The following is a 27,842-nucleotide window of genomic DNA, read 5'->3' as shown; positions in this document are numbered from 1 at the left end:
CAATGAGCTACCAGACTGAATGTCGATACCTACTGTCGCGACTAACTGCCACTGTCCGTTAGTCGCGACAGTACCTTCGACGAAAAGAGACCCGCTGAACTATTAGCTCTTAATGTTCTTCACTGTTTGCAACCGAAAAATATATATTATCAGAAAATAGAGGAATTAATGAAACGGAAGACCGTGGGTTCGATTCTCGCCTCGACCAGATATTTTTCTAGAGAATTTATCTGGTTGAAGCTGGAATGATTCTGCAACCGTGTTAGGAATCACACGTTAAAAGGTAAGACCTCGTTAGTCTTTAGCTCGCACAAGTTTTCTCAGCTTCTGAGAGTTTTCGTTCGTATGGGGACGACAGCTGATTAACGAAAAAACAGATTTAATGAAGGTCAAAAGAGATTATCCGAGATTGACGTATTATTGAAAGCTCATTCAGCTTCAAATCTGTATTCTTGTATAGGAACAACAAAATATCATACAAAGAATTCTAAAAACCTAAAATTGTTCTTTTTCAAGGACACAAACACAATGTTATTCTATCACAGAAACACAACGTTCTTTTTTCCTTACAAAAACACGTTTTCTTTTTCAAGAATAACTACGACGTTTCAGTTATTTTTAGAACATCATCAATACCTGCGATCCGCCACATGACAAATGAAAGCGAAGATACTCCAGTTTCTAAGATATGGGCCTTCAAACGTCCGGCACGATCCATCGTGGTGGCTCTGAGGTGTTTATTTCGGTCAGCTCAGCTGTCTTCTAGAATTTGTTTCTCCTCAACAAATGCTCTCAACTAGTTAAAAAAATAGAGGAAAACTGTCATATCTGATTTCAAGGGTTTATTGTGAGCCTTCTACCTGAGGATAGTTTTTTATACAATTTTTATTCAATTTCTGATCGAGGCAAATGATGGAGTCTTCAGACCTTTGTACTCCAAAAAATACGACGTCGATAAGAGAACATGACGCCCAACGTGGAGTCTTCAAGGCAAATGATGCTAATAAGGCAAGTAATACTCAACGTAGATAACGTTATTGATCTAAATAATGCCGAATCAACTATTGCAATTCTAAAAATAAAATAGCGAGATTTATTAATGCAGAGGTGGTAAGCCGTTTTACTGTTGCTAATATGGAATGCTTCAACGGGTGGACGAAAAAGTCTCAATTATCATTGTCGAAAAAATGACACTTGCACAGCACTCAATATCGAACACACCTCAAATTACCATTACAGGTAATCGCCATCTCTATTTCAAATCTTGAGTTATAAAACATTGAACCGAGCAGGTAAAGTAGTAAGGTTAATTCAAGTTCAAGATAAAATTAAAATTGTTATCTATGTTTCAGATACTTATGTAAAATCGTTACATTGTTTCCCGTTTTCTTGATTTCATTTCAAATATGTGGGTTTAAAGATTAATCTACATTGATTATTAGTTGAGGATGTTTTTGGTACTCCATAAAAAACAGAGATGTCTATAAATCAACAAAATTCTTAGAATTATTTGCACTTTGAACTCACTTGAAAATATCAGATTGCTGTTATCAAAATAACCCATACTCAAGTATAAGGAGCCATATTTTTTCATTCGATTGTGTAATCTACAACATGGGATACGAAGATTTATTCCTACCGGGAACAGAACTGTCGGAAATAAAGTTCAACAACGTGAGTCGAGTTTTATGTAAGATTAGTATTAGGTTGTTTCAAAAGTTTTTTCCGTTTTTATGAGTACTTTGAACTTATCGAATGTAATCGAAATAAGCGCCATTTGAATCAGTGCCTTTTGCCAACGTAACACAAGTCCATTAATTCCGTCCGCATAAAATTTGTGTGTTCGGGATTCGATGAAGGCCGTTTTTGCCTGGTCCTGAATAGAGAATAAGGTTCTACCGGGGAGAAAGTTATTGAAGTCACCGTATAGAAGTAAACACAAGTAAGTTCACTCTCCGCCATATTTGGGTCAAGATTTCCCAACTCGAATTTTATGCGCGGCTGAACTACAGCGCAACCGACTGAATCTGAGGCGTTTACCAAGCGAGCCAAATTGAGGCATGGAATATTATTACAGAGTGAGTCGTTGTAAGTGGTGGTTTTGTATTTGTGAAAAATTTTGACTAATTTCAAAATGAGGAAGTGTCGAGCTGTGGGGTGCTGTAATTTGCAGGGTGATGTCGGCATTCATTTTTTTCGATTTCCAATTGACGAAAAAAGGTATGTTTTTCTATTATTTATTATTAAAGATTGAAGTAATGAACATATAACGAAAATCATAAAATAAATTGTTATTGACCATATATAGTGGAGTCATTAATATGCAGACTTTTTATTATGAATTTAATTTGATGAAATTGAACTTTACGAATGGTATATGCCTCCAGTTCCACTGGAAATCCACAAAGGAAAATAATTTTTGAACCACAGTTTTTGATTTGTATCTTAGGAAAACAATTACTTCCACTGAAATCTTTGCAAAACCAAAGTATCAAATATATATTCAAATAAGCTTTTTTTGGAGCCTACTTTTCATTTATATGTTCCAGATAATCTATTATAAACAGCAAATATGTATTTTCTTAGATTCTGTCATCAGTAACAAAAAACATTAGAATTTCATTCGATTGACACACTTCATAATTAGCAAACCAGAGCTTTCAAAAACACATTTACTCTTCAGTATTTCACACAGGCAGAAGGATCTAAGTGTCTAGAAGATACTAGTGAGATTCTATCTGATATTACATATGCTGACATAAATAGAGTAAAGATTCTTATGGAAGTTCCTTTGAGAGTAGAGACAAATGATCGTAGAACTCTAGCCATTCCCGAAGGCAACAGCTTGGGCTATGTTTGTGAATATCCTTTGGGAAAATGTTTAGGAGAACATTCATGTGAAGTATGTACAAATTTTGTCACGGCGGCTAGTATCACACTGAATGAAACAAATATATATATATAGGTATTTCAAGGCATACAGTGATACAGAAGCCAAATAGTTTGGAAATTTATATATGCCTCCAGATTCATTTTTACAAAGTATCATTCATCTAGCGACAGAATTTCCTTCTCATTTTTATAATTTATGTGCCACTGATTGCATAGGCAACGAGCTCAAAACAATGTTTTCAAAAATCAACATTTCTCACCCTTATGATAATTTTCCTTAGGATTATCTATTTTTCCTTTTCACAAGGGTAAGAATTTATTATACTTTGAAATTTGCCAATAGAAATTTGAAAACAAATGTTAAAAAAAATCAAAAACTCATCATTCTGAAAAATCTTCAAAATATATTAGCATAAGTTTTTGACCTAAATTGTATAATCTTACTTTACAAAATATACGTTTATTTCACCACCTTGTCTTATTTTTCATCAATTTCTAAACAGTTCACAATCATATGAAATATTTATTGTGAGCTCCTCATAGCAATGATGAAGTCATTGTCACATATTTTTTGATCGAACCTCGTGCAGAGGTGCACGATAGCTCTCAGTCTACATCATCCTGCCCCGCCACATGCCAGCAAAAAATAAAATCTCGACCCGAAACATCAAAGAGACCGACTGGGAGTGAATTTACTTGTGTTTACTTCCATACGGTGTTAAAGTGATTGAAAAGATGGTAGTCGGTTGGCGAGAGGTCTGGGAGTATGATGGGAGAGGCAGAACTTCGAGGCTCAATTTGTTTAATTTTCGGACAGTGATTCGTGAAACATGCGGACGGGCGTTGTCGTAGATCAGGATCGGACCTCTTCTGTTGAACAGTACCAGTTGCTCTGGACGCAATTTTTGATACATTTAATCGGTTTCCTGCTTTGATGGTTTGTCGCTGTTGAAGAAAGTTATAGTGAATCACAGCCGCTTTTCAGGTGGTTGGTCTTTTTTGGTGGATTTTCGCCTTTGGGAATTGGCTAGGTGGCTCATCGGTGTCCAACAACTGAAACTGTCCTGAACGTTTCCTGTTGTCGAAAAGGATTCACTTTTCGTCACACGTGACGATCCGATCAAAAAAAGACCGTTTTTGTTGCGCAAAAGCAACGAAATGTGACAATTTCTGTCGATCGCTCAAATTGGCAGCATCAATGTATAAAGTACAAAATTCTCTATCGATCAGTATATTCCACGGACACAGAATAAAACGTAATATATTGAAATGTGGAGCTACAAAAACACATGACATTAAAACGGGCAAAACTTTCGAAACAACCCAATATAATTTAGGTACAAAGTGCTTAATGAAAGTAATCAGATTCGAATTTTAAAGATTGAATTTCTGTGCATGAAGTAAGGTTTCTCTTTTTTTAGTTTTGGGACTGGTTTATGCACATAACTGACATAAGAATACATTGGAAGAATGAACCTACTTATCTTTTATCTCAGTTTGCTTTTTTGGTAGGAGGAATAATAACATTAATTCATGGTAAGAAGATTACTTTTCTTTTTTAATATTTCTTTTTATATTTACACTGGTAATGATAACCTCAATATCTCTTCTTTGAAGGTGAAAGATTGTTATTGCCTTTTTATTGTGCTAAATGTACTAAAAAGTTTTTACGATTATCAGAATAAATTATTTTTTTCAGTAATGTATCAAGGGCATACTCGTAATTAAGATTTTTATTGTAAGGTCAACAGGCGAATTTTCAATAATTATATTCGTATATTTTTTGTTTGAATATATTCAAACATTTCATTTTGTCGATCAGTTGGAAAAAGTTATGAATCGACATATTTACTGGCCAAATTAACATTATATATCTGTTCCCACAATTAAAGTGTGGGAACAGATATACGTGGGATATAATTAATTATATCATTTATTATGAACTAGTTGTTGCCCGTGGCTTCCGACTTACTTAATACTTATCGTTATATTATGACCAAAATAATCTTTGTGAATTGTAGCCTAGATGTTATTCTGATGTATAAGGTGTATTAATGTAAAGGTTTCATCTAAATCCGTTCAGTCGTTTAGGCGTGAAAGAGCCACACACATACATACATAAATTTATCCATCCTCACAAACTTTCACATTTATTAGTATACCTAGTATAGATGTTGATTCGATTTTCTATAGTTTGAAAATCCATTTGTTTCAGCATTTGTTCGTGGGGGTAGGTTACCTTATTTATGGTTCGCCATAATTATACATGGAGTTATTGTGGAGAGTATAAGCTACATTCATCCTGATGTTGATAATTTTTGGCATTCCCAAACACCCATAATATTTTTAGGAAGAAGATTGCCTCTTCATATTATATTATTATGTGAGTTCTATAATGATAAAGGTTTTTATGTCTTATAAATACAGTAGTTGAATAATTTCATTATTCGTAAACTCAAATTAGGAGAGCTACATTTCTGTTCTTCCAGATTCTTGTTTCATTTACCAAGCTGCCGTTGGCGTGGCAAAAATGAGGTTGCCAAAATGGTCTGAGCCATTTGCAGTAGGCCTTCTGGTTGTTTTGATAGATCTTCCTTATGATATAGTATCGGTGAGATTCTTACACTGGACTTGGCACGACACTGACCCCAACATTGAGGACAGACACTATTGGGTTCCCTGGAATTCCTACTATTTCCATTCCTCTTTCACTGCTGGGTTCATATTTTGGTTTCACTTCACGAGAGATAAATTCTGTAATAGTAGAGGAAAATGGGTAGCTGATAAAAGGTATAGAAGTTTATTTAAATCTGACTTGCCGAATATATATTGAAAGAATTAGAAAAAATCCCCTTTTATTCGAATATTTTATAAACTACTTCATGATATTTGAGGAACATATGTTTCTAAGTAACATATTCAAAATTACATTCTTTAATTTTTGTTTGAAAACATTACAAAACAAAATCATAATTGAAAAGGAAACATTTTTTCAGGAGAGATTAGTTTTTGGAAAAAAGACGTTTTGGCTTTCTGATTCTCTATCTTCAAACAAAAAAGAAGGAAACTTCTGAATACTTCAAAACTTCAAAATAAATTTCTTGCAAAAATGTGTAAAACATGCCATTTACTTGGTATCCTTAGTGGAATACTTAGAAGTATCGGGACATGACATTTGTCTTATCACCTCATCAGCACCATTTTGGATAACATTACAAAACGAAGCACTCATTTCTTTCATAATATTACGCCTTTATGTTACCGGAAGAGACAAATATTCTTTTGTCGCGATGACAGTACGTATATATACACTTCATACGGTTGGTTGAAATCAGTTGTTTTGGAAAAAAAGCTTTTTGGCTTTCTATTTCTATTTTATACTGTATCTTCAACAAAAACAAAGATAGGAAAAAAACAACTACAATGAAAACACTCAACAAAGATATGTAGTACATACACAGAAGTTTCTTCCAGATACAGACTGAAAGAAAAAACCCTTTCAAAATATCTACTTTAACACGAACATTGATTTACACGAAAAGAAACTGTTCTTTTGAGAAACTACTTCTATATGAAGGTTCAAGCACACTGCTGTTTGGGTCGGATCTTTCATGCACTGATGAGAGGTAATACATCGAAACCGGGGTCTGTATGTGATGTACTTGATTGATTCAGCATGGTCCTGCTGCTGGATCCAGAGTAAATGTTTGTCAGATATAGTTCAATATCCAGCGTGTTATTACCAAAAAAATGTGGGATTCTTCCAAAACAAGGAAGAAGGCAATTATTTTCAAAATGAACTATTTGCAAAGATATGTAGATCAGGCAAATATAAACATTGAATTACACGAAGAAAAAAATACTTTCGAAACAACTACTTCCATATGAACATTGAATTATACAAAAAACACGTGTTCCTATTGAGTTTGTACTCTAAACATTCGTTATGGAATTGAATCAGATATCATGCACAGGATTGTTACACAATATATTATATGAAAGACGGAAAACTTCGCTTACATAGAACACTGTATCCTCAATGGCGGACATCCGATATTTCGGAATAAGACACTTGCCTTATTGCCTCCTCAGCACCAATCTGGATAACAGATTACTATTCCAGAACGTTTTTAAAATGCGAAATTTTGAGCCTCTCAAGTACCTAAATATTTTTCCATTCCAACAGTGGATTTTCCATCCGTTCAGGGATTTTGCCAGTTGGGTTAGCGTGAATTCTACCCATTCAATCCACTGCTATTGGGACGGTGATTTGAACCCTTCGGCCGGACGATCAATTTCCATTACGTATCGTCCAACCCGTGCTAGGAATAGCACGTCAAAAGGGAAGACCTCGTGAATCCTCACCTTTCGACTTCTAAGGGCTGTCGTTCGTAAGGGGGCGACAGAGGAACATAATTTCAGTAATTTGTTTGGCTGACCCTAGAGCTAAATTCAACCTCTTCAACTATTTATAATGCTCCATTAGAATGAAAAATATCTGCTTCCATATCTTTCAATCGTTTAGTAAGTCTTGTACTGAAAACAATTAACAAAAAAATACCTATTCACCATTTGTTATTACATGAATTTCTGAGATTTTTGTGTAGAAAGCTATAAGTTTATCAATTCTTTAATCAGTAAACGTGTTCTATCAATTGATGCATATTTCATTATCTCTTTCGATACAGCAGTTATATACAGGGTGGGCCATCGAAAACTTGACATGAAGGTTTTGGGTAGTAATTTTGCAAATCCTAAAAAACGCTCAGACAAGTCGATTTTTATTGGGAGGGGGGCAGTTTTTTTCCCATTTATAGCGTCGTCACTTCAACCCCGGAGCAGAGGGGTGAACAACCCTTGGAATTTCAATAGGGAACTGGGGGCGAGTAGCACATCGTTTGAATAATCTTGAAATTCTCTAAATAACGGTGTACATTTTTTTTTATTTTGGACGAACCATATTAAATTCAGAGTTGAAGTTACTTACTTTATTCTCATGTTAGCATATGCTCAAAATGGGCACCTCCAGCTTCCATGCAATAAAAGAGATTCTGCTGGAAACGTTCTCGAACATTGTGGAGCATTTCTGAAGTAATTTGGCGACATTCATTCGTGATTCGTTGCCGTAAATCTTCGAGTGATGCAGGAAGAGTACAGTAAATTCTGCTTTTCAAATGACCCCACAGAAAGAAATCTAACGGCGAAAGGTCTGGTGATCGTGGTGGCCATTCGATAGTGCCCCGCCTCCCAATCCAGTGATCCGGAAAAGTCTGATCTAAATACCGCCTAACAGGCAGACCATTCAGTTATTGCGTTAATTTAATCTTGTAAGGATGCATTTTGTGGGTTTTAAAAATACGCCGAATGTTAGTTCATGACACCCCGGAAAAAGTGCTAACTTTCTTGTGCTCAAAGTATAGTCAGGCTCAACATGGCCTAGAATTGCCACTTGTGTCGCCTCATTCGTTACTGATGGTTCGATTTGCCGTTTTTTATTTGCTACAGTTCCAATTGCGCGAAATTTTGGTATTAAATCGAAAACATACTGTCGCGACACATTCTTCCCATGTTGTTGATTGAACAGTTCAGCGACTCTCGCAGCACAACATCTATTTCCATAGTACAGTTCAATCAACTCAGCCCTCTCTGCAGTTGTGTAAACCATTGTTTCTTTAGCAACACTTTACGGCACTCACTACTAGTAATAATGTAGATATCACTTTTAACATAAACATGAGAAATAGAAACAGCGTTTTTAACCATTTCTCAATTGTAATAGTCCTCTGATCAGAGAAGAACTAAAAAATTAACAAAAAAGTAGCGTAAGAAACAAATGAAAGAGTTCTCCAAATACATTCTAACAGAGCAGTGGCGTACAACAATTTGTTGCTATTAACAATATTGAAAAAGTTAATTATCGTTAATTATTATTAAGTTAAATATGTCCAAATTTAAAATAATGTACACCATTGTTTAGAGAAGCTCTTTCAAACGATGTGCGACTCGCCCCCTATTCCCTATTAAAATTCCAAGGGCTGTTCACCCCTCTGCTCCGTACTTGAGTGAAGACGCTGTAAATGGGGAAAACAACTGTCCCGCTCCCAATAAAAATCAACCTGTCTGAGCGTTTTTTCGGATTTGCAAGATTAGTACCCAAAACCTCCATATCAAGTTTTGGATGGCCCATCCTGTATAACAAATGTTAAAACTGACAGATACATTATTTCAAAACTTGTTTCAATTAGAAGATCCATTTTCTTTTGTTTAAAATGTCACCATCATTATATTAACCACACAAACAATTACAACACTTGAAACGAAAATCAATATTGAAACAAAGAAACAACACTATTTTCAAATCCAGCATACAAAAATACCAACATCTCTGAAAAAAATTAAGTGGTTAAAATCCAATTAACGTGTTCGACAAAAAATATACACATTTATTTCATATTTGCATTGTAAAGTTCCCAGAAATTTACAAAAATATATAACCATATGTCAATCGCATTGTGTTCATGGGAATATGTACCCAAAATGTAATTTTAGTATTTTTTCAATTTTTATGAACAAACTTTCTATGTTTTCAATGAATATGGCAATTACTTTTAGGTTATCTTTTTAAATGTCATGTTTCATTGTCTGCGATCAAGGTCTCCGTATGTAGCCCTATTTTGTTCAGATATCTTCCTAATGGACAGTGGCCTGATTAGCCCTGTAATTATTCTGAGTCGATCCTGCGTTGTTGAAGCAGCTCGTTCATTCATTTCTTAGTGGTCCTTTTATGAGGGTTTTCCCGAGTGTGTTTCCGGGTATATTATGTCTCTTATAGACCCACTTTTCAATCTGGTTCTGTATCTTTTTCGTTGCCTACCATAACTGAGGGTACTGGCATATCTAGTATATAGTCAGTCTACTCCCGTCCGCAAGTTTTCTTAGTCCTTCAAGGCATTCCCAGTCTAGCCTACTTTTGGGTTCATTAGTGCCCCAAGTGCAGCCTTTCTGTGAAACCAAAAGATGTTTTTACAAATTCAATTTTATATACTAGAAAATAAATATTTCGAACTAAAATCTCGAAATCTCTCCCAACTACCTATACCGTAGGCTCTGGTAAATGCTTGCCGGAAAACAACTCCTTCCCTTGTTAATATAATGCTGAATATTGAACTATATCCGACAGAAATTCATGCAAGATACTTCACCTCGTAGATGTCTCTTGTTCATCCAGCAGCAGGACCATGCTGAAATCATTCGAGATCATACCTCGAGGTATTACCTCTTATCAGTGCAGGAAAGATCCGACCGAAACAGCAAAGTGTCTGGGACTTGAATAATTTAAACGTGGCTTAAATGTATGTGTGAAACCTTCGTCTAAGAGAAAGATTGCTAACAGCTCCACTCATAAGGATTTATTTCAATTTCCATAGTACGAATGTGTCTTGAGTTCTCTGTCGATCCCATAGATGGCATCTTCGTAAGGAAAATCTCACTACCTTCAATTATACTTACGCTTGTCCTTTAAGGGCAGTTGAGTCTAGCAATGCAATCGTGGTCCACCTAGCACCACTAGGTTAGGTTAGGTCCAAAGTGAGGGGGTCTATTCGACCATCCACCGCAACTCGCAAGGGTTTATTGTGGCTCACACCTAGTCATACTCGACCAAATAAACCCAATTTCTTAACGAAGCCAATTAGTTTGTATGGTTAGTGGTCTTTCAGGTCAGATGGTGAGAGTACGGCTCTGTCGAAATCTAAAAACCTGATTCGGTCCCCAGCGGCAGGCACAAAGTATATACTCTACTACGTTAATGAGGTAGTCGGATAGTCAAGGTGCAAGATTCCCCCCTTTGATATCCGCGACAACCTTTCCATATGAGGATTTTTGCACGTCAGCTACACCTGAGACAGATTCTGCGTAACCGCTCAAGAAAGAAGTTACCCCACTCTTGAGGAGACGACTCAGTCGTTTCCTGGTTGCACCACCGAACCTTTTTTTTAGGTGTAGTTATTGGATCAGGACTTGGAGAGTTGAGAAGCTCTCGCTCCTGATCTAAATTTACAGGGAGGTCAGTCGTAAGCTCGACATCTATCTCCTATGTAGACTCGCAGCCGATCTAAATTTACAGGGAGGTCAGTTGTAGTCGTAAGCTCGACATCCATCTCCTCTGAGAGCTCGGCCTCAGAAAGACTTTAAGTTTACTCTGTCCATAAAAGTCCCAAGAGTAGCTAGGGAAAGAAGGTCAATCACGGCAGAGCCCCGCATTACCGTGACAAGTTGAGGCGACGACGAGAGGGCGCCCGGTATCTCGAAGGTTCCGTAAAGACAACTGATAGGCTCAGTGTCATTCATCCTCTCGGCACGGATACACCCAACTCAGGATTAAGCCATCGTTGGGATGCCATTCAGTTAGGGACTAACTGAACCACAAGTGATTCTGTCATTTCCGTATCCAGCGGGACTACGTGGAAGCAGGCATCCGATGGCCGGTTTGCTCAACCTCCACATCCCAAGCCAATGCACCAAAAACAGCATGCACAGTGGTTCAGGCAGTGAAAGATGAACAAGGAAAGCCAACCCGCCTAAAAAAAGTTGTGTTTTTGTTTAAAAAGTAGGTAGTAACAAAAACATTAACACTTTTCGAATATTCGAATACGACAAATGAACGGCAGTCTACCTCCAGCCTTTGTTTTATTTTCAGAAACATAACAAAACCGCTTCGGGGAGCCTCCTTGTCTTTGATATTCGAGGATTCAGTTCCTTGTCGATATCATAGATGGCGTCTCCGCAAGGAAAGGTGTCATCGCTCTTACTTACGAATGTTTGAAAAACAATTTTGAAAAAACGTGATTTATGCAATTCATGTACCTGAAGCCGTTATTTCAATATCTGAAAGCTGTAAATATTCTTGATAATGAAACCTGATAAACTTATGATATACCTCCGCTAAAAACCATTCGTGGTTGATGCGATTACTTAAAAAAACATAGGAAGTAGATATTTCGGAAACATCTCTGTAAATTATTATAAACATATTTTTTTCGGAGTTCCCTATTCTTTATTATATATTATAGAAGTAGAAGTAGTTCTTTTTCAGAAATAACATTTCATGAATTGATTTAACATAGGTAATGAGGCTTATTATTATGAAACAAAAATGAGTGTTTAATAAAAAACACCGAAATAGAAAATAATAATTTAATATTATACACTTTATAACTTAGTATTATTCAATACATTCAAACTTTCAGCATCATCAAAGAAATACTATGCTCATTGCTAGCTGGACTCCTGGGTGCTCCTACAGGTATCTTATTATTTATTGCCATCTATCATCCTTTGCACGATATTTACAAAATACATAGCGAAGTAACCTTTTTCATAATCTTCGCTATTTTCCTGCTTCTCGTTTGGTCGGGAGATCGACAAAGACTGAAAGATTCTTCAAAAAACGCTCACAATACTCATTGGACTACTTGGTTAATAATTGGGCACTTGGTTTTGCACTATGTAACCTTTCTGATTATGACGATATTTTTCAATCCAGAAGATGAAGTTTCTACAGGAATGAAAGAGCCACTTGGGCCCTGTGAAGAATATGTACCACTTCACACTGCACTGGGAATGGTAAGAACTAGATTAAAATTGAACCTAAAGTATAATGTATCAAAGGAACCATACGAACAATTTTTGGAAAAAATATTTTACCTACAGATTTTTGTACTTCAGCTTTTGAATACAACTACCTTTAAATTCCAATAACAAAGAATTAGGTACTTCTATTTACAAACATATATATTTTCTGGTTCATTGAGACAAATTTTGGCTCCTCATTAATTTATTTGTACAAATCAAAGTAGTATTTTACACATATTTGATTTCGGCAAATTGTATAATAATGATGTCACCGGCTTCTGACAAATTTCAATATTTAGTTCAATATTCTGTGACGGATACAGTAACATTTGTCGAGGACACATCTATGAAACCATGCAGAGCCTTGACTCGCTGCAATACATATTTTTTATCTTTGTTTAAATAAGGGAAAGTGAAGAGTAAAACGTATGTTTTTGTAAAACCGTGTTACTATCTTCATTTGGGTTTGAAGGCCGTCGTAGTTTGGAACTGCATCCTACCGTTTCGCCTGCTCGAGTGGCTGGCTTCTTCAAAGGTTTAAGGCAGGGACACATATACGCGGTGGCGGTAGCGGTGGCGACAGCGGTGGCGGTGGCGGTAATCACTAAACACATACATGAGCGGTAGCAATGCGGTTGCTCATGCGGTATAGTCTCTCAAAACATCCATTTGTGAATAATATTGGGTAGGTATACTTATCCATCCTATGGATTTCGAAGAGGAAGTATTACTTTTGGCAGCCGCCAATGAAGAAGAACAACGGGAGTTGCTCCATCAGAGGAACCGAAGGTACGTTTTGTTCAAATGTGTTGGATGAAAAATTTAATTTTCTTAATGTTATTTTAGGAAAAACCAATGGGTTCATGAAATAAATCAGACGCGTCTTCAAGAAGGAGAATTCCACACGTTATATAAACAGCTACGAATGGATGAGAAACGGTTTTATATTTATTTTCGAATGAATTTTGAATGCTTTGATGAAATATTAGCACGTATAGAGAATGATATAAGAAAACAACACAGTAAATTCAGGGAACCAATAGAACCTGCAGAGCGGCTTGCAGTTACCTTAAGGTCAGTACATTCATTTGAATTTAAATGAAATCAGTTTATATTTGAGCAGTTTATATTTGAGAATGCAACATACAAATATAAAAAATCCAATGTGTACAAGACTTTCAAATTAAGTTTGTAGTTTTAAATTTACTTCTAAGATGCTACTGTTGACTAGGTAGTAGTGAAATCAAACGCAGAAAAAAAATAAATAGTGCATATCATAGTATATTTATGTTGAATATCAAAAATACGTAAGAACACAAAAAAAAATTCTGAATACTGGCCAGGAACGTAGTACACAATAACAGAAGAAACGTAGAAACCCAGCAACAAAAGTTAGAAAACATAAATTTAAGTCAAATATTACTATTGCCAAAATTTTCATACCAAGTAGCAGTGGCCGATAGTGATTGTGATGTTATTGTTTCAGTATTTGGAACATTTGGAACATGATACGAATATTCTGGAGAACTCATGACCGACAATGAATGCGCATTCGAGTTTGAAATATTGCATACAGACGAAGTTGGGATTTCCTGTTGCTGTTCCAATTCGTTTTCCATAATCATCTTAGCAATACCAAATTTTATCATTGTTTGTCTTCGAACAGATAATTTCTTCACAGCTGCGGCATACCCCAAAAATATTTTGTCTATTTCATCGCACTCTGCTACCATCGACCTTTTTTGAAGGTAACTTAATATTTTCTCAGTACCAGTTGGTTGTGAAGAGGGTGTGACTTTAGTAACCTTCCTTTTTCTGCTAGTTTGAGGTGTGGGTAATTGTTCTATGTCTGCTGTTTCTGTACGTTGAACAATATTAACTGGCAATTCCACTTCGTTGTCATTAGTAACTGAGTTGTCGTCATTTGGTATTTCTAAAGAATTGACTGGTGAATCAGCTGGCGACTCTTCTTGAGTTGACTCTAATATATCAGACGATATACCTGCACGAGAAATATTAGACTCCGTTGTTGCAAACCGGAGGAATGGCCGAAATGGTTCCATTTGTTGAGCCCATGGCCACTTCTTATAACGACAAATTACTGATGCTTTCTGTCCAGTTGTCGTTTTTTCTGATCTAAGATGTTTGGCATAATTATCGCGTAAATTTTTCCACTTCTTTTTAATATGTTCCCCTGCAAACAAAAAAAAATATTATTTTGTTTCAGATTTCTAGCAACAGGAGATTCATATAAAACCATTGGACACAGTTTCCGAATGGGATTTTCTACGGTTTCAAAAATTGTTGAAGAAGTATGTTGCGCAATTTGGACGAGACTGCAACCAATTTATATGCCAGAACCCACTACAGAAATTTGGGAAACTTCAATTTCCGGTTTTAAGGATATATGGAACTTTCCTAACTGTCTAGGAAGTATAGACGGCAAACATGTAACATGTAAAGTGCCCCAAAAACAGTGGATCCCTACATTATTGTTATTTAAAAAAATTTTCGATAGTGTTAATGGCAATTGTGGATCCGTACTATAAATTCATTTCCATCGATGTCGGAGCCTATGGAAAAAATAGTGATGGTGGTATTTTTGAAGCTTCAAATATGGGTAGAAAATTTGAAACTGGAACCTTTAACATTCCTGCCACTAAACTTTTGCCTGGGAAGGATGAGCCACTTCCTTGTGTCTTAGTTGGTGACGAAGCTTTTACATTAAGCTCGTACTTAATGAGACCATTTCCTTATCGACAATCACGCCAGGACGCCAGAAAAGAAAAATTTAATTACCACCTATGCCGAGCTCGTCGAGTCGTGGAAAACGCTTTTGGAATTTTGGCTCAAAAGTGGCGGCTATTTTTTAGCCCTCTAGAAATTTTCTACGATCAAAGAATGTAGACGAACATTTTCATCATCTAACTGAATATGATCCAAGACCAGTGCAGGGATTAAATAATTTGCCAGCTGACAGACAACTAATTATGCTTTTTATTTACGTGATCAATTTGTTGATTATTTCAATAGCTTGTAGTGTTTAATGTTACTAAACAGTGAGTTATATTGACATAACATAATAAACTACCAATACACAATAACACTAATATTTTCATACTTACCATCCATGCCTTCAACATTTAAACTTTTCGCCATTTCGTCCCATGCTTTATTCTTAATCCGAATATTTTTGTAATGAAGATGAGATAAATCATATAACACCCTGCATTTCTTTACATGTTCTATAATTTTTTCAGTGACACTTTCTTCAATTATAGACATTTTTGCGAGCGGTACGCGTTTCAATAGCGGTCGAACTCAACAGCCCATGTTTCACCGCCACCGCGCATTAGAACGCTGCCGTACCGCTCTGGCCGTAGACATGTTACGACAAGTGTGCAACGGCATATTTGATTGTACATGTTACGTCTGAACGCCACCGCGTACTCCACCGCCACCGCTACCGCCACCGCGTATATGTGTCCCTGCCTTTATTCATTTTGATGATTCACCGATGATTTTTAATTCGTAGGTGGTATTTATGTTGACACAGGTAGTCCGCCTCTCTTGTTGATGCAGTGTTATTGGCCGAAGTGTTAATACCTGATAATGACGTAACATTGCATTTGCCACTTTAGCATCTTTTAGTGTGGAATTCCAAATCCGGTTAAGCGTTACCGCCTTCTCTTTTCTGTTGTAGTTTTCAGTATGTTTATGGATTTCTATGGCTTTCTGTATAAGCCGACTGTGGTATCCATGATCAGGGACAAGTAGTTTCATATCTTCAAACAGTATCGTGAGATCTTCTTCACTAAGCGTGTGTTCCGCTACTTCCGATTTGTCTATTTGACCTAATCAGGCAGATATCTGCATCAGTGACGGCTCGTGCATTGGAGAACAGGGTTGTTTCTATATGACTTAAGCCATAGACTATATACACACAAAAAGACCGCCGGAGGCGCGAAATTTTTTATGTTGTTGCACGCTTCGCTTAATACTAAAGTCAGGGCATGGGCATGACAATGCGTAAAAAGTGCATGAGTAGCTATGGACTTTATTTTAGTTTGTTGTGATGTACGGGTAATATCGGTATTTTCATCAATTTCCCATGCAAAAAAAGAAACACTTTCAATCTCCTTGCTTATATTTTCCTTAATAATAATAAGCTCATTTTGGATGGTTTTTGAGGTGCCCGAAAAAACGCTACCGTTTAAAAAAGTGCGAAATTGTGAATCATATTTGCCCCATAACACGAGGTAAATTTTTTAAATCGGAGTATACTATTTTAGACGTTTGGTATTCGGTTTGTACGGAAAATAAAACACAGGGCCAACAAAAAAGTTTTTCTCGTTTAATGGAGCCGGTTAACCAATCGCATTTATCGTACCAACTAATATTAAATCCACGATTTTGTTGATTATCTGACGATTTAATTGAAATCAAATTTGGTTGAGGCCTTCCCAGAGTTTTAATAATGTAAAATTTATTATCATAAGATAAATACTTAAAATGATTTGTCAGCAACCAATCGACTATATCGTCAGATTTTTTAATTTCGTCCAACTTATCCATAATAAATGGGAAAAAAAACTTACCGAAAAGTGAAAACACATTGAAATTGAAAGAAAACATTTTAAAAACACATTAAAAATATTACCAAAAAGCACTGCTATAATATAATACTGCCTGTTTTATACACAAATAACAAATATTGTCAAGAAACACTAAAACGATTTACCTACCGGAATATTTTTAGTCCCGGTCCGTCACGGTATCTCGTCCGAATAATTAAATAAAAAACAAACGCATTCGTACACTAACGGAGACCAACTGGAGTCAAGACTCCTCTGACGCTATAATTTCTGCAACTGAAATTACAAATCGGGACGTATGTCGCTGGTTGGATCGGTCTCCTGGAGCCTGTGATTTTTGAAGCGGTCGGAGGCTTGGCTCCCTTGCAACGTATGGCATTTATTATTTCGGGTTGACAGTTTATTCGTTCATGGGCGGTGCGTTTGAGTTTTGTTGATGCAGGATACAGTGTGGTACGTACTACGTAGTGAGTGATGGTGTTTTTCGGGCATATTATGAATTTATATTAAAAATTGATGGTAAAGTAATGATACCCAAGCATTTTTAGACAAAAAAAATCATAATTATTTGTCAATATCTTTTAATTTATTGCGATGAATAGCCTCAAATTTTATGGGGAGGCTAAGCCTCCCTTGCCTCCTCTGACAAGCCGCCGCTGATCTGCATACACATTAAGTATATCAAAAACCGACAGATATCTGCAAGCACTTTCGAACCACCATCCAAGTCAAAAGCGGGGAATTATCAACACCCTGACGGAACGCGTCCGTAAAATATGTGAAGCGGAACACGTAGCTAAATTGAATTCTTGGAAATCATATTTATGTTGAGTATCGAAAATAGCATTTGGACTTCATATCTTTGAAATTTGTTGAATGAAATAAACTATTTTTCACAAATGAATGAATTGGCTTTTGAAAACAAAAGTTTTCAAAACGTTAACTATATAGAAAAAATTGAATGGAAGTGTCATTTCTTCCATTGATTATTCAGTTTGTAGGCAGAATTCAAGAATACAACAAATTACTGAATAATTGAACTCTTCAGTGTTTTGTATAGTAACTTTTCAGTTGATCCTTTAGTACACTTCAGCAGATCTTCTATTGATTTAGCTAGGAATCGCGCGTTAAATGGTTAAACCTCGTTAATCCTTAGCTCGCACGTTTCGACTTTTGATTACACTATACAGGGTGTTCCTAAACATCGTGCACATACGAAAGGGGGTAATTCTTTGGCTTATTTCATAACTACAAGTTCATATAAACATAGGTCCGCAAACGCTTCTTTTATATGAACTTTTAGCTATCAAATAAGCCAAAGAACTACCCCCTTTTGTATGTGCACGATGTTTAAACACCCTGTATTATTTACCTTACTTTAAAGGAAAGTCGTATTTGGTAGAGGTTATATGCAGTTGAAACGAGTTATTTAGTGGTATATTTTCCATTATTTTCAGACAATGAATTTTTGAACAATGTTCCAACACGTTACCACAAATATAAGTTGATATATAATTACTTTTTGGATAATTGTAAAATAGCCTTCAGAGATTCAATACAAAACTAATGCATTACCCTTCATCGATATTTGCAGGTATTACGAAAAAGAAAATATTTGTGCCCAACTGATTACAATGAGGAATATTTTGATTGGCGCTGCTTACCTGATAAAAAACATCCATCACTTGGTTCCATTTGGTATACTACTTGTGGAGTTCCCTTTTCGAACAGAGCGGAGTACATCACTATAACTTCTCTAATCTGTCTAATTGCAACAGTAGTTTTCAGAAACATACACTTCAAGTCATATGGTGATACAGTATTTGAAGAAAATTGTGCCAATGTACAAAAAAAGAATAAAATGAATTAAGAAAATTGTGTGTTTATTTCCATTCTTCAAATACAAAAATCAGACCTTACATCTTAACTTTTGAATGTTGATAGGATGAACCAGTGAATTTGTTTCTAACGAATAAGAATTGTCCTAAAACAAAAACATGTCCTTGAAACTACATGGGAGGCCACTTCAAATCCATAGACACGCATTCTGCTCATCCATAATAAAAATACAAAATTATAAGTTAACTTAAAAGTCTATTTTACATAAATCTACTTTAATTTTAAAGACATTAACATTAAGACAGAATAATATTAAGGTAGTTTACTTTTAAAAGCATATTTAACAGTGTCCACCAGTTTGCTGTTGGTATACTTCAATGGTATCTCCTTCCTCCATGTCTAATGTGGTTGGGGTATCGGTATCGTTTATTGGGTTCCCATCGAATCGGAATCGTACTACCTGCGTGCTGATACCCTATAAAAAAATTATGCATTGTTAAAAATGTTCAAAAAATTATTTCTATTGTTGCCTGACCACTGGCTCATCAAGTTTTTATTAGAACAAGAAAAAGAACACAGTTCTTCGTTAGTGATCAGGCAAGGCAAAACAGGCCAATGCGATACAAGAATAATATGAAGTTCCTAAATTAATGAAATATATTTTCATTGAACCTGATGAATGTAACATGGAGCAGTCGTAAAAGGCAACCAAACTCACACGAAAAGAATTGTGAGTGGTAAGCAGTTAAAATAATGATCAAGACAAAAAGTAATCACTACCTAGCATAAAACAAAGTCGCTTCCGCTGTCTGTCCCTATGTATGCGTAAATCTATAAAACTAGCAATGGATTTTGATGCGGGTGATTCAAGAAGAAGGTTCATATTTATTCAACATACATAATATAGTAGAGGCTCAGAGGCATAGGGCTGAGCCCAACAAGACAGATTTAAAACATTCACTACAGTATTGTACATCTTAAAAAAAAGGTCTACAAAAGGGTCTGTGATGGTATATTTTCAGCACTTAGGTAACCCACAATAACCAATTTTTATCCTCGAGAAATAATAGCTTATTTATGAAGGGATTCTAAGCAATACAGCATTAATCCTTATCCAAACAAGTACTTTCATTATAGCCCTTTACAGCATGCAATTTAAATGAATATTTTCGAAGATATTGCAGATTTAAAATGCAGGTTGCGGCGGCTGGCCGAGGGACCAAATAGCGCGTCGAATGCCGGGGTTTTTCCTAGAGCACTTTATGAATAGCAGCGATCGCACGTGTTCTGTATCTGTATCTGCACGTGTTTATGTTTATTTAGTATCAGCACTGCAACCATGCAGAGCCGGGGCTGTCGCTAGTTTAATATAAATTTGACAAGTTGAAAAAATTGAATTTCTCAAACAACCAAATAGAATGATTATGGAAGGAGGTGTAGCCAATAACTGGAAGAAATTCAGACATTAGTTTTGGTTGTATCTTATAGCTATGGGATGGTTTCGTAAGGAAGAAAAATACAAGCAGCTGTAGTATTACGTATTCCTGATGATGAAATTTTGGGATTAGAAGAGGCCAAAGAAAATAAGACTGAGTTAGAAAAATATTTTATTCCAAAGAAGATTCTCACAGTAGAACTCACAAATGCTATGAAACTTTTGGACACGTTCCAAAAAGACCTCTAAATTTTGGAGTCGTTATATAAAATTGAAAGTTGGAAGAATGATTTGATAAGTGATCAAATTTTCATCAATTCCGAAGGTCAGAGAGTGAGAAAAAAGTTACTAAGAGAAGGTTAATTGGATATGCATCATATGCAGAGCTTCAGAACAAACAGAACATAATATCAAGAATTTAGTAGAACAAGAAGGAGCCTTGGAAATAAACAAAATAAAGAGAAAGAACTTCTAGATTCCTCACAATTAGAGTTCCAGTCTGCTTTCTGCAACAGTAATAATAATGGACGCATTGGACAAAATAAGTCAAAGTTAGGTAACAATTTTTTATTTGTCATTTATAATATTACGTCACTCATTATTATTGACCAGCCATAGGTGAAACTTGTAACTATTGTAAAAAGCCTAATATTTTTTCAAAAATGGGTAAAATCAAAGCCCAATTGAATCAAATGAATGTGGAAGCATGTTCTAAACATTTCCGAATGGATTAATTACATTTATTTTTCATTAGGGGTTATTCAAAGTTGAATTTGACAGAAGTAAGGTTGAAAGAACGTTTTTAAAGCAATGCAAAATGAAATTTCTTATAAAAATTTTAGGGATAAAAGCAGTTCAGTCTCAGAATTTTTTAACGAATTTGAGAAAATTTTGAACAATCACTGGATTCAAAGAAGTGTTCTCTTACCCATTTGGTAAGATTGATATTGATCCAATTAACATTATAGGGAAAAATAATTAGGAACCTGTGCATCATATTCTTTTCAGAGTGAGAGTTAAGTTGAAAACAGAGTTGATTGTATTCGCTACACCGTCTGATAAATATTGTTTCAAAAGGCTTTCATGAGGCTTTTCTGTACCATCAGAAAATTTTCAGTGTTTTCATGAAGAAACATTTCAATGGAAAAGTTTTCATCGATGATATACTTTTTCACTCTGTAGACAAAAAATGATTAATAAGATACATAAGTCTAAGTGTTGAGAATATCAAAAGATATATGGGGTAGTTTTTCAACAAAATGAGGCTCCTCCTTATTGCGTAGTACCTTTTCCTTGAAAGTATCTTTCGATTTTACTCCACTGGACTTTTTTGTGGGAATGGTTGAAATCAAAAGTCTAGGAGATGCAGCTAATGTAGATAATTTACTGAAAGAATCAGCTGCTGTAGGTTACTAACACTTTATACTCTTCAGAGTGTAAAGGAGTAAACAGAAGCTAGTTTGAATTACTGTATGCAAATCAATGGTGCTCAGTTCAAACACTTGATAAAGTACATTTTTCTGTTTAGTTTCACTTTCTAGTTAATTGAATGAAATTTTAAAAAAGTATTACATTTTTTCTGACATCGCTCATAGTTGTACTGTCAGAAATGTTACAGATTGTTTCGTTTCTACTGGAATGCATTGTATTAATAATTATATAATTCTAGATAGACAGGAAAAGTGAGAAACAAGAAATCTTTTTTTTTTAAGTCCATTAATACACGTACACTGATTCTCTGCCTTTCAATAAAAAAACCTGATATGTGTATTAGACATAGAAGCAAACTGAAATGTCTTATTAAGTGTTATTTCGTTATTTGCAAAAAAATTGATTATTTTTCTTGTTATTCTAACTTTTTCAGGAAACCCCAAAAATTGGTTGCTCCCAGTTCTCAGCCTGTTCTGTATTAGTATCAACTGTTTTTAAAAGCAGTCTCAAGAAGAATTTCATCGTTAATAAGCAGTAGAATTGGAGTCTCTGGCATAAAACTTTTCCCATGCACCAATATGGGAACACTTTCCTTATTTCAAATTTTGCTCGAACATACATGAATAATTCAAGTTGTGATTTTCATTTTCATTATATAATTTGTTTTTCAATATCCTCCCATTATTTTCATTTCAATGGAAACATTGCCAGGTCAAATTTCTTGCTAGAAATTTGTTTCGCTGGTATTATGTTCTATGATATTCTTAAAAATGTAAAACCCTCAAAATGGTGGAGTTCACAAGAGTTCATTTCCACTATTGTAAAAGTATTCTCAAGATTTACACAGTTATTTGGTGCTGCTGCTTCATCTGCAGTATTTTATCTGGACCTTCAAACAATAATAAGTAAATGCCACTGAAAGTCTTGCAATCGATACAATTACTCAACATGATTAACGTGCTCCAAACATGGGGCAGTGTTCAAGACTGCCTCTCTTATGAGTAGTGTATATTCAGTTTTGTGTTGCATTGGATATAAGTGGGAATAAGGAAAAAATGAAATTACGTTTTTTAAGTGATTGTGACCAAGAAAAGCTGGGTTGAAACAAATTACTTCGATTAATATGAAGCTGAATATTACTGGAGCTTTTTTCCCAACACCAAATCGTCATTTTTAACACCTCGACACGTGTTTCGATCATCAAGTGATCATCTTCAAAGAGGAAGATTAAGGTGTTAAAAAATAACGATTTGGTGTTGGGAAAAAACTCCAGTAATAATCATTACTACACCAAAGGTTCCAAACAGTGCATCATAAGTAATATGAAACGTCGAAAGGTTTGTGACGAATACTTAGCCGTCAGTTTAAACGGCAATGAAAAACCTAAGTGCGTCATATGCTATCATTTAGGGAAAAAACTACAATGCCTTCATGAGAAATCTGAATTTTTTTTCAAAATAAATGCCTCGGAATTTAGAACAACGCAAAAAAAATTTATCAAGACTGCTAGTGAGACTAATAACGTTTTACCAAGTTTCCGGGTTAATACTATGATGAAACAAGGCTTTAAATAACTGGACGTTACATTGTTATCCAATAGAAAAGCGAAAAAGAGAATTGATAGAAAGAATTTAGGGAAACGTTGAAACGCAATCGATTTTGAATGTTAGGGAAAGCATATTTTACACTTTGCAATCAATGAGAGCAAGGTATTAGCATATATATGTGATGGTATCTCCACTTTTGAAAACGGCGTCCATAGGATCGACAGAAAGCTCAATTCACAAATATCTCAAAGACAAAGGAGGCTCTCTAAAATGATCATTTGCAAAGCCAAGCTTCTATGAGTCAGAGCAGCTTTGACTGCAAGCCAACTGAATGAAACCAGAGCCCAAAAACAAAGTATTTGTGATCCTACACCAGAAGATACCATAGAGCGTTTTCATTAGGCTTGTCTCTTTTGAAGACAGTTGCAGAGCAATGCAGTCATGCTTACATATTCTTGTTACAAACATAACAAGAGTACAAGTGATAATTTATTGTTCTGTATGCCTACGACAAGGTTATGTCTGGTAGACGAATAGGACTTCAGATAGAATCATCACAGTATTTTAATTGTTTGGTGTTGAATTTCTTAGATCCACCAATAGATCTATGTTAAAGACCTAAAATATGTTGTATATTTTTTCGACCGTGTTAGGAATCACACGTTAAAAGGTAAGACCTCGTTAATCCTTAGCTCGCACAAGTTTCGACTTCTGAGGGTTGTCGTTCGTAGGGGTGCGACAGCTGGTTAACTGAAAAACAGATTTTAAACAGATTTTAAAACAGACCTGTACAGTTTTCAAAATGATTGAGAGAAGATGGTCCTTGGCCACAAAATTTTCAAAATTTCTCAAAATAGAAATTGAGTTATAGATATTTAATGCCTCCAGCAAACAAATTTGCCAAAAAACTCGAGCAAACATATAAATCATTATATAGAAGAACAAAATTAAACTTGTTTCTTGAATGTTGAAACAAGCATTATAATTTTATAATTAAAATGAGTTTATTTCAAATAAATCAATTTTAAAATAAATTTTTGCTCTTATGTCACATATACATTGAACAATCTGAATTATATTTCATGAATCTAAAAATGAGGAAGTCATAAAATATTGTCTTTTTCGAAGATGGACTACTAAAAATGTTCATAATTGAGGATAAATTCAATATGATTCATTGACTAAGAAGATTTGAACATTGAGTCTTTTTTTACTTTATTATATCACATCAAATCTTTTCATAATGTATGAATATAAGATGCCCAAAACTAGATCAGCCTATGGTAATGAGCTGGAGAAACAAATTCATTTATATCAAGTCAAATATGTAATATTTGACTTCAGATGATAAAAAGGTCGAGATCTAGTGCGAACTGGATAACCATTACACTCCTAATTCAGTGTTGACAATGAACTCAATTTTCAACAAAAATAAATAATTATCTTATACGTTTACTGGACTGTTTATGGCTGAACCCGTGAATTCCTGAATACATTTTAAGAAACAATGTAATTCCACCTAAACCAATTGTTTATTTACTTCACAGAGTAATTGTAGTCCTACATTAATACGTTGTCTGTAAAAATACGTCACAAAACACAAAATTTTAAATCCACTTACATTTCAGGAATATGGACTTTATAAGTTAAAAATCAGCACAAGTAACTTCAAAAAGTAAATATATAGAAGGTAGATGAAAAAATTAAAATACATCACACACTGACAAAAATACCTTCCTACACCGAACATAACTACAAACAATGTATATTATGAAAGACAGCTCAGTTATGTTATGATTAATATTTATGTACTTGCTGATACCTCATCTTATTTTTTTTTGCATATGATGAGAGTATTGGATGAAAAGGATCAGATGATGTGGCCTCTCATACTTAGTACCAGGCTCTTATAATTTTTTGTCACTCATGTAGAGGTCAAAACAAAAATTACACTATCATTAGAATGTTACACTACATAGTTCACTGTTGCCATCTATAACAAATAGGACAGCTATCACTGTGGGCACAGTGTGGAAATTGATCGTTATTGTCCTTAATTTTTAAGATTTACCTCAGATTATTTAATTTGTAATTAGTCAAAATTACCTATGAATGATTATTTGCCAAAGAAAGAATACTACAATGAATGTCTTAACTTAAATAAAAATTATTTTCTTATCTCTAAGTCCAAGTTTTCTTCACTGTTTATGAAACTTGAAACCCAATTATCTTAGAACAATAAACAAAGGTAATTCATCATTATTGCAGTGGACTCTTCAATTGTTATTTGAATTAAATTATTTACATTACCATCACAATTCGATCATAATGATGGCTTTACCAATATACCATAATTAAGATTACTGAAAAAATGTGAAAAATTTTATAAAAATAATATTGCTTGTGAAGAAAGGTTGGTTGAGTATCAGGATCAATTTCTTCTTACAAAAACAAATGTTTTCTTTCAGACGTTTCGAATTTAATTAAATTGTTCTTCAGGGATTGAAAAGTAGTTTCTTTGTGTAGATAATATTACTATTTTAAAAACCATCAGACATTAGATTCATATTAAAAAAATAAAAAACATTGCAACATCCAAATTTCCGAGACAACACCAACACAAAACAACATGAAACAAACGTTTGTCATGTCCTTTTGTGTTGTCTCAGAAATTTGGTCGTTGCAATGTTTTTTATTATGTATATAATATGTCTGATGGTTTTCAAAATAGTAATATTATCAACACGAAGAAACTACTTTTTGAGTCTTGAAGAAGAATTTAATTAAATTCGAAACGGCAAGAAAACAATGGTTTTAAAAAAAATTCATCGTGTTTCACCACCACTGATACATAATGCACACTTATGCACTATTGACACATTCAAAATACATCAACATGATTATGATCAATGTTGACACCCTTGACTAAATGTTCATAAATTTGATATACGAGTTGTAAATTGTAAAGCCTGTTTATTAAAAAAAAACTAGAAATGCTAAGCCACATAATTTTCCGTAGGAAATTGCTCCATCAACTTTACTTCACTCTTTTAAAAAGAAAACCAAAAATTTCTATATCTTTTTTCATTCAAATTCTTGAGCAGGTACAAAGGTCTCGTTTATCGCAGGCATTGCTGAATTAGCCATCAAAAAGTAACTTTCTAACCTCTCTAGGGAATTTTCATGTCACCAAATTATAACATCGCTTACTCATCAAATGCAAATTTATAAAACAATCATTTTTTCAAAAGGTTTAAGGTTATTGAACCTGTTTTATAATCTAAGAGAAAATACAGTCTACACTGGTGTTAAAATTGGTTTTGAGTACATCCATTATTAGAAATCCTTCATAATGCCATTAACCATGGTCTTTGGAAACGACAGATAACCAGTTCAATTTGAGCGGGTTCTCTTCAACTCTTCAGTTGAACATTATACGTTCTTTGTTCATGATGTATTTCTCAATCATTATTTGAAATCCATGTTCCCCTTGGAACATATATTTTGATCTGTGGATTGCACATTAACAGTAAGCTTTGAAAGAGTGGCAAATAAAATGTTTGCATTATTGCCATTGTTTAACAATGAAGTGAAAACATGAGCTTTCAAATTCAGTTTATTTGATATGTCTAATCAGAACTAACAAGCGTGGGGTAGACTCCATTACCTTATTGTGAACATGATCAGTTCATACAAACAGATATTGATACAATGGTTATGACTCAGATCGGTGGGCAGAATAAAGTATCGACTCGGACACAATCAGAATTCAATTGGGTCAAATGTAAACTGTCTAATTATTTTGCATTTAAATAATTTTCATAATAGTAACATACTAATTAATTTTATAATCGAATATTCAAAACTTTTTAATTTGAATCATCCCATCAATACAACAGCTATTCTTAACAATGTAGATATCTATGAGATGGGACAATTAGTGTCCCCTATCTTTTCAAAGATCAGTGATGCCATTTACATTGAAAAAAAACTATAAAACCATGCACTTTCAAGCGCCATTATTAGAAAACATGATTACAAATAACATTCAGTTTCCAAAAATTGAGATAGTTGGGATTACTTACAGCACGCTCACAGTAAGCTGTCATCAGTTTCCTCAAAGGAGTATGTCTCTTGATTTTGAATTGAACTACAGCATTATCCTGACCGAGTACCTTCAAGTTGATGTGTTCAGCTTCGTTAGACTGCAAGTAAATAAAATATGAAAAATATTCAATGTCATCATGGTTAGGTTTTGTTTGGACATACCTTTTTCTCATCACCCATTTTTACTAGATTTTGTGGAAGATTCTAAGTGAAAATAAGACTCTACCAACACCAAACTACACAAATTTATTAATTGATTAATGCAAGTTATCAGTAAACAAATACCAAACTTGACTGCAAACTTGCTGCTTCGAGCTTGCTAATGATGGCCGGCTCCGTGTGAAAGAGCGCCAAAGGTGAAGT

At 34.7% G+C, this 27,842-nt stretch overlaps 2 protein-coding genes across 2 annotated transcripts; one reads left to right on the top strand and one right to left on the bottom strand.

Moving 5' to 3' along the window:
* The first annotated feature begins 1,275 nt into the window (after window positions 1–1,275).
* LOC111509657 (uncharacterized) lies at window positions 1,276–18,995 on the top strand. Its single transcript, XM_074179033.1, has 7 exons — window positions 1,276–1,292; window positions 1,353–1,674; window positions 4,314–4,428; window positions 5,108–5,275; window positions 5,382–5,682; window positions 12,141–12,516; window positions 18,715–18,995. The coding sequence occupies exons 2-7, from the start codon at window positions 1,615–1,617 to the stop codon at window positions 18,988–18,990; spliced, it is 1,296 nt and encodes a 431-aa protein (XP_074035134.1). The 5' UTR covers window positions 1,276–1,292; window positions 1,353–1,614; the 3' UTR covers window positions 18,991–18,995.
* Window positions 18,983–27,842, bottom strand: Sumo (Small ubiquitin like modifier). The gene is made up of 3 exons (XM_023165433.2): window positions 27,642–27,842; window positions 27,458–27,577; window positions 18,983–19,434 (listed from the first exon to the last, which is right to left on the bottom strand). The coding sequence occupies exons 1-3, from the start codon at window positions 27,657–27,659 to the stop codon at window positions 19,300–19,302; spliced, it is 273 nt and encodes a 90-aa protein (XP_023021201.1). The 5' UTR covers window positions 27,660–27,842; the 3' UTR covers window positions 18,983–19,299.

Source organism: Leptinotarsa decemlineata, unplaced genomic scaffold (genome assembly GCF_025532065.1).
Source record: "Leptinotarsa decemlineata unplaced genomic scaffold, Ldec_3_MD MMD2_tig00004307_RagTag_RagTag, whole genome shotgun sequence".
Taxonomy (NCBI): Eukaryota; Metazoa; Arthropoda; class Insecta; order Coleoptera; family Chrysomelidae; genus Leptinotarsa; species Leptinotarsa decemlineata.
Note: the sequence above shows the minus strand (reverse complement) of the source record. Positions and strands in the feature narration are given on the sequence as shown.